Source organism: Pterocles gutturalis, unplaced genomic scaffold (assembly GCF_000699245.1).
Source record: "Pterocles gutturalis isolate BGI_N339 unplaced genomic scaffold, ASM69924v1 scaffold3787, whole genome shotgun sequence".
In the NCBI taxonomy this organism is placed as follows: Eukaryota; Metazoa; Chordata; class Aves; order Pterocliformes; family Pteroclidae; genus Pterocles; species Pterocles gutturalis.
In genome coordinates, this window is record NW_010112440.1 from 1 (window position 1) to 8,353 (window position 8,353).

General features: G+C 36.9%; 1 protein-coding gene across 1 annotated transcript in view; it reads right to left on the minus strand.

Moving 5' to 3' along the window:
* Positions 1–1,105: 1,105 nt before the first annotated feature.
* FAN1 (FANCD2/FANCI-associated nuclease 1) overlaps positions 1,106–8,353 on the minus strand; it is a gene marked incomplete at its 3' end in the record, with an annotated part of 15,258 nt that continues 8,010 nt past the window's right edge. Inside the window, exons 3-9 of the mRNA XM_010074032.1 lie at positions 8,318–8,353; positions 7,453–7,686; positions 6,819–6,950; positions 5,583–5,691; positions 4,748–4,867; positions 2,217–2,381; positions 1,106–1,274 (exon numbers count right to left, since the gene is read on the minus strand). The exon at positions 8,318–8,353 is cut by the window's right edge and continues 187 nt beyond it. Coding sequence (XP_010072334.1) covers positions 1,106–1,274; positions 2,217–2,381; positions 4,748–4,867; positions 5,583–5,691; positions 6,819–6,950; positions 7,453–7,686; positions 8,318–8,353 — 965 coding nt within the window. The remainder of the gene's footprint in view (positions 1,275–2,216; positions 2,382–4,747; positions 4,868–5,582; positions 5,692–6,818; positions 6,951–7,452; positions 7,687–8,317) is intronic.

An 8,353-nucleotide genomic window follows, 5' to 3' on the forward strand; every position in this document is an offset into this window, starting at 1 on the left:
ATTAGTTAATACACATGTATTATGTATTGTATGCTATATATGTTCTCTATGACTATATTAGTATAATATTGATAATATAATAGAAACACAACATATACACTTACAGTATACAATTAGATATTGTATAATATATTATGATAGCTAATTGTGTTATCGTATATAATTATATACTATAGTGAAATATTTATAATACATTATATTATCTACATCCTATTTAACACACATATGTACATATTTACATATTATATTGTAGGTATTATTGTACATATATGTGAATGTACATATATAAGTATGTTGGTATGAATATATATACACACACATACACTCCACAACCTCTCTAGGCAACCTGTGCCAGTGGTGGGTCACTCTCATAGTAAAAAAGTGTTTCTTTATGTTCACATATTACTATGTATTCACACACACTTATGTCTCCCTATGTTCATACGTGTATATAGGTTCATACATGTATGCATTCATACATGTGTATGAACGTATGTATGTTAGTACATATATGTGTTCATATGTGTGTTTATACACATGTATGAACATGTATATATACAGGAACATAGGGAGACATATATGTATGAACATACATATGAACATAAGGAAATAAAGCTGAAAATCAAGCCTTTTCAAAAGAAGTTGCTAAGTTTCTTGCTATGGTACATACATGTTTTCATGTTCCTCTAGTACCAAAGAGCAGTGGAAATTTACCTTACATTAATGACACTTCCTTCAATGACACTGCTAGCATTTTACCCCTAACAAATAAAATAGCTGTTCACTGATAAGAAAGCCATCCATCTTCTACGGAGATGAAGAAGAAAAGTTAGTTTTTTTCCTAACACATTTCAAAACCACCTTAGGTATATGAAGGCAGCAAATAATTAAAGGCCAGGAAGCAGGTCAGGTGGAAAATACGTATTAGACCATTTTGGTAGGGAAATTACATATTAGAGCTGTTTGGGAAGGAAAGAGAAGCAGACTAAAAGCTGCTCTACTGAAATCAGCTAAAACTGGTCTATTAAGTAAACTTCTCAGTAAATTGGTTCTTTGCGCCCACAGTTATTTTACAGCACAAGAAAAAAAAAAAAGTTACTGTTACCCTGATCAAAACCATTCTGTCTGTAATGAGTTAACGCCAGCTCCTCAACGGAGCACATGACTGTGGATACACTGAAGTCTTCGCCTCCTTTTTCATCACCAATATCATCCATTAGAAACACAGATTTCCCCATTCCCGTCTGAGGACACATCTTTCCTTTGATTGTAACCTGCACATATTAAAAGAACTGGTTACTTTCCAGCATCACATTTAAAAAGCTGTAGCCTAAGTATTTTAATCTCTCCTAAAACACACATTCCTCCTTTTCAGTTTTCTTAAAATCAGAACTAGACTTGTTTCCAAAAATCAAATGAATAAAATTTAGCCTGCTGTTCCCTTGAAATAATCCTGTTTAGCTTTCATAAACTGGCAAGTTTTTCAGAAAAGAAATGTCTAGCAAAAATGCTGGGCAGATGGGAATGTTGTCTTTATGCAGGACCAGGAAGAAGGAATACAGATGACTGAAGAGAGGGGTTCAGGACTGAGAAAAAGAAGGGCTGCAGGGAGATACACAGCGATGAGGCTGAGAGAGAAAGTGAGGCTCTGCTCTGACTTTGCCCAAACACATTTACCTTTGCAACAGTAGGAAAAAGAATGAATTAAAAAAAATCCATTCCAATATGACGCAAATGCATCCTATCACATATCTGCACAGTGCATATTTAGAGTGCGTAACTCCCAAAGGTAACTAAAAAACCTTGCACTTTTTGAGCCATTAATCTCATGCTGACAACATGCTAAGGTTACTATTACTTTTTCTTACGCACAGAATGTTTGGCCTGAAGACACCAGAAGCAATGCACTGATTTGATCAGAATCTTCAGACAGAAAGGTTCTGAGAGTGTTGCTGGTATTAGCGAGTTTATGGCTGATCAGGTTCATAACACATATTCAGTATAATCAACTAAGAAGCTGACCATTTATTAAATAAGTAGAAATACTTCTTTACAAGAGGCTTTTGTTCTAGAAACACATTTGTGTTCATTTTCCTGCAGCACACGTAAGTCAGAGGCTGGTGCGCAGCACATGAACAACAGTCTCCCAGATTATTTCTTCTTGTCAGGAGAAAACGAGTTGTTACGTCTCGGAAACCACCAGCAACTTTACTTACATGTTGCACATCTTCCACAGTTATGACTGGCAGATCATAGAACAGGCATCTGAACTGCTTGCAGCTTGGCGAGTCTCTGATTCGTAGGGCCCGCTGGTAGAGAGAGAGACGATGCCCAGTACGTACGAATGGGTCTGCCAGCCCATTTCTAATGCAGTCAATGGCCTAGCAAAGAGCAAGGAAACAAGCAATAATTTAGAAAGACCTATGCACATCTTTCTGTTCTTACTAAGCCCAAAAGAGCAATTGATTTAAGGAGCACAAAATGTGAATGTAAAACACAGCATTGAAGACAGGGCCACCTTTTTTACTTATGTACTGGAGTTCTAACTAGTAAGTCATATTTTGCACTAATAGGCTTCTAGATTCAAATTTGCACTAGTACAGTAAAAATAAATTACTCTCCACTTGTACGGATCAATATAAGATTAAGGAAGCCTAAATTCTACATAAGTGACCAGAAAAAAAAGACCTGGTTCTAAGGTAAATCAGTTTAATATTTTAAAGCCAGTTTCTTAACAGCACGTAATAGGGAAACAGAAGGACCACACCAGTTGTGCAAGAATGTACATACAGAACAAAATTTCGACCAATGCACTACTTCACTGAAGAACATCCAAGGTTAAATATGGACTCCAAAAATTAATTCAAATCATGGTTCTGACACACTCTTTTTCTGCGACTTGAGAAAGGCGCTTTGTCCTAGTTCGTAAATAAGGAACTGAGACTAACTCTTCCTTTGCACAACTTCTAATTCCAAATCTGGAAAAAAAGCTTGATATGGGGATATAAGATGCAGAAGAGACAACTGCAGATGCTAACAGCCTATGATATTATTTCCTTTTAACAGACTTCAGAGAATTAAAATGCAACACAAAATACAAACATTTTAATCCCAATTCTCAATAGCCTTAGTGAGGCAAGGAAGCAACACCAAAGGAAAAAATAAAAAAAAGTCATTCTCTGCTTATTTATCAGAGAATGCAACTGCTACTGTTCCTGGACTTAAAACCTTTTGTTATTTCTGAATTTTCATTGCCAAATTACTCAAGTATCTTAGGTGTGTTTAATGAGATTGGTCTTCTTCGTCTTCTAGTTAAAAGTTAATTTTCAGTCTGCTCATATTTCACTGTGACCTAAAAAGTCCTACAGTTTAGTTTTCAGTCACTGAAAATACTACTCCTTTGTGTGTAACAGGAAAAATGGACATAATCTCCTGTACTTATAAATCCTCACACCAGCAGCTGATAAAACTACCACCTGCTGTTTGTTCCACGGAAAATTCATGGAACTGCAACTGAACCCTAAAGTGAGTTAGACGGTGGCTTCTACACCTTGTGGCTCTTGAAAAGAAAGTCTGCGAAAAGCTGGTGCTGGCTCACAAGGAATTCAAAGGCACAGGTGCTGCAGGCTGCAGTTTTCTCTGGTTCCTTTATATTCTGCTGCAGAACTCTATCCAGAGGTGCCAGAAAGTTCTACAGAGATGTACAATAATCCTTGCGCACAATCCTTGCCATTCTCGTACGGTTATTTTTCTCTTCTTCGGCTATGTGCCAGGTAATCACTTAGGAAACTCAAAGACCGCTCACCATGTACTCAGTGTTTTAAAAGCCTAAACTGCATCCTTCAGACTTGAGACTGGCAAGTTTACCCACTGCACAGATGATGTATTTTGCATGTACAAACACACCCTACTGCTGTGCATGTCCTAATGGAAGGAAAGAGGAAAGAGGGCAAAGTTTCAGCAGAAGCTAAGATTACCTCAAAACCTCTTCTCCCCTCCTCTGCCTTCCAAAGAGAATTAAACAGACCAGGATGAACATAGCCTGCAATACATACTTATCTAAAACCACTGATGTTATTCTTTACCACTCTAAGGGTGGTCGGTAATGGTTTCTCCTGTAGGACCACAGAAATAGTTTAAATTTACTGTTCAAGACTGATAACCCTGCCAGAGCCGTGTACAAGTGACAGATTAGAAATGGAGTTGTCTACTGCTTGACCCCTTAGAGTAGAAATCCCACACCAAAACTACTCCAGATACAGAAGAAAACGTTCTCCCCACCGGCAACAGTTGGCCAAGGACTTAATTCCCTTAATTTTTTGTTTGAAAACATTAAAAAACTCCTTCCAATCATGTTTGGTTTTTTTCATTCCAGATAAGGCCTCATCATGACGCAGTGTCAGAAGCAGAAATGTTTACTGCGAGAAACTTCTCTGCTTCTCACACATTAGATAAATTTATAAGGCAGAGCAGCAAGGAAGCTGCTGCTGCCTGGTAACTCCATAGAATCCTTCATGCCAAGCAGTGTTCTTCTATGCAACAGAAAAAGCAGGACAACCCAGGATGAGGGTACACTCAATATTTAATTTCTTAGGAGAAACTGGTTGCCTCATCTTGGGATTCCTACCAATATCTGCATTTTCAGGAGAGCCTACCCTGCTGTTCTTCTCATATGAAATATTTTTTTAAATGTTTTCGGACAATGACTGCAGTGTTAGAGCTTTACAGCATGCAGTTGTGAAGATACCTTCTTAGTGTTTTTCAAGTGCTGATGTAAATTCAGAGCTAGGCGATCCCACCATCGCCCTCTGCTGTCAGTACAATACACGTCCTGAGCCAGAAGAGTCTGCAGTTCCTGCACCGCTTCCTGTAGCAACAGGATTATATCTTTATTAACCAAGTTAGAAAACCAAGCTGAAGTTCCATTATATAACTAGCCTGACACTTTCCCTTCTAATTACCGGGTACTATGAAACTTTGTCTCTGCACTATTCAAGCCCCATTTTTACTCCAAGGCCCAATCTATTCAGGTGCATGGGTATATCTTTGAAAATCTAGAATAGAGACATTTTTATGCAAACTTAAAGGTTAGCTGCCAAAAATACAAGTTTTTTGTCCTTTATTAATTCCTTATTGTATATGAAAAAGACCTGAAAATTACTTGTTGCCTTTTTGAAGAGGCAAAGTCTTTCTCAGAATAATCTGGTTTGCTTTAATATGTAAGTCAAAGGCCTTTGGAGATGTTAGCTCCTAGGGTCAAGAGGCAGGGATTTCATAGACGACCCTTCTTCCAAGATTTTCTTACTTAAAAGCAACAACCAACTCTAGTGAAACACAGATATCTTTAAACAACAAAACAACAATGGTATATTACGTATGGTAAATCTCCAAAACATAAGCAGAAAATAAAACAATCTAAAACTTTCTAAAGCGGCAAGAAAAAAAGGCTCTTTTTCCTTAAAAGTAACCTCTTAAGAAAACTGTAGCAAGTCCTGGCAAACATTATCACCATTTTCCAGCCACATCAGAAATGTAAATTGACGTACAATGCTACATTAAACACAGATTCCTATTCATTTTACCTCATACATGTGAAGTCTCTGCAAAATTTCAACACCTTGAGAAAGGATTCTTGTATACACCCAGCCAACTGTGAAATGCCGCAGATACTCTGGTAAAACTCTGTGATAGCTAAAAGATAAGAGCAACTCAGATCAATTTCATGATGGTCATTTAAATTCTTAAAATTCTCTTACTAAGAACACATATACCCACAGCATTTACAAAAAGTAAATGCCTTATATATCCAGACTGAACCGAAATGAGTATTCCAGGTGCAAAGTCAAGAACCCAAAGGTAAGAAAATAGTTTAGCTGAGGTAGCAGGCGCAAGCTGCACTTGCACAGCAGATTTTGGTTTCAACAGCAGTGGAATTATTAGTTAATAAGGTTCACATCAGACGCAAACCAATAATTTATTACATCATGTTTTGTCACTGCCAACTTGTTCTTGTAAGTGAGGAGGTTGACTTTAGAAACAAAGCTGAACAAAAGAAAAAGGCTACAACAGGCATTTCCTGCCATAAAAGATGACTAATGTATTTTGGGTAGGCACCTCTATGTTTCAACACAGTCTTTTGAATGTCTTATTGAAATCAAAATAGGTTCTTCTACTGCCTTCAGTGTGAAATGAAACAGCCCTCCTTTATGAATATTATTTTAAATGAGTTGCCATGAAAATTAATATAATGCCAAACATAGGCTTTAAATTTCAGCGTATCACTAAGCCAAAGAACAAAATAATTGAAGGAAAAACTGATGAAGGACACTTCAAAATCAAGACACATTATTTCAGTTCTCAGATCTTTAGTAACGTTTCCTGAACGACACCCAGCTGGAAGTTTGAAGAGGTTAATAACCCAGTATGTTTTCCCATAACGTTTGCAACATTCTTTTGTTCGCAGTGAATTTTACATTCTGCTTCTTGCTCTTTGTCTAAAAGCCATAAAAACAAAATATGACAAGGGAAAAATGAGGCTCTTGTTCTCCTGCATTGGCACGTAGAACAGAAATGTTCTAGTGCTTTACCCCTGCCTACCAATTCATTTCCAAGGTTTTATTAAAAAGGCCTTTCCATATAATCCCTTAAAAGCTAAACAAACAAGCAGGAAGTTCAAAGCTTTCAAGAACATTAAAGCTTCTAAATTTATCATGCTTAAACAATATCACTAGGCCATAAGCCTCTCTCAAAAATATCAAAAGTATTATCATACCCTTAGTAGTTTCATACGAACACCAGGCTAGTTTCCAGTCTCCTACCTCAAAGAAGGGTGATTTTTCAGTTTGTTCCAGGTTTCTTTAGCACGCATATACAGATGATTAGCTTCTTCCCAGTTCCCATTTACCATTGCAGTGGCTATATCATTTGACAGATGAGCAGCAGTTGCATACCTAAGGGAAAAAAAACATAATAACTGTACTAGGTCAAAAAGAATTTGTAGTTAAAAAAAACACAATTCCTCTACACCGTACCTTTTAAAAACTCCGTTCCAGTCTCCAAAGACATTGAACCATGCAGCCAACTTAAATCATGTAGGATCAGCAGATTTTACACTAGTAGGGTACATTATGTTTAAAATTACTTATAAACCAGAGAATGTATTTTTTGTTTTGTTCAGAGACCATTCTAACAATCATCACAGCAAACGAAGAAACAACTTTCATCAGCAGATAATCATGAAGCAAATAAATATGCTACTTTGATTCAAAATGCAAACCACGGTGAATTACAAGTTCTACCGGGATACAAAAATGCACTGAAAATCATTGCAAAAGTGCACTTCTACCTATTTACACCTGGAGTTCTACATGATTAATTATTTGCTTACAAAAGTATTGCAGTAAAACTTTTCTATAAATAAATAGATTTCTAAACTGCCAAAGCTCCCCCTACCTGATAAGATCTTCTCTGTCCTGGAAGACCTGTGTTTTCCTATTGACAGTGTAATTGGGGAATACCATACGCCCCATGTTTACCATAAGGACTGTGGAGAGCTGGCCTTGACCGGCACTACCAGCTTCTTCATCCTCCATTGAATCAGAGAGTGAAAATAGCAGCAGAATTCGAGAAAAGACAGCCCGAGGGTCCTTACAGACCCTGACAGATTTTCCAGCCAGGTCCTTCACCCTGGAAGGACAAATAAAATTATTATAACAAATGGGGTTTACCATCACTTACAAAAATTCAAATATACTGAATGAACTATGAGAATAATTTTGTTTTCAAGCCAATTAATGTGTAAGCTTGATTTTCCTTCAAAGAAGCAGCTCAAGGAACTATATAGTGCATGTAATTTCTAGTGGAAAGCCAAAGAAAGGCATTAACTAAGCTAGCATTGGGCCTCTCTTTTGGCATAAGGAAAGAAGACCTTACTGACTCACGTAATAATAATTCTTCATGGAGGGATAATTTTAAAACAAATATTAGGTAGCTGCATTAACAGGCAATGACTTTCCCTATGTCTTCCTAGATGTTTTTCTGCACTGTTTTTGCTTTTAAAAAATGCAGAAATGTTTCTCTGTATAACTGAGTAACTTTGAGATAGATAATCATGCCCACAGCAGAAAAGCATGACATAGTTTAAAAAAAAGTGTAATAGATACTCTTCTGTTTGACCCACTGTGAATCAAAATTTAATGGTGCCCTTTTTTATTCATAAATTTACTAAATGCATTCCTCTCTTCAAAAGGCATTTAGATTGAGTCCTCTGAAGCATAACTCACATTCACCTGCAAAATTTAACTCTAAACAGCATTACCTTTTTAAAATCACTGTCCCAATACCAGCCTGACTC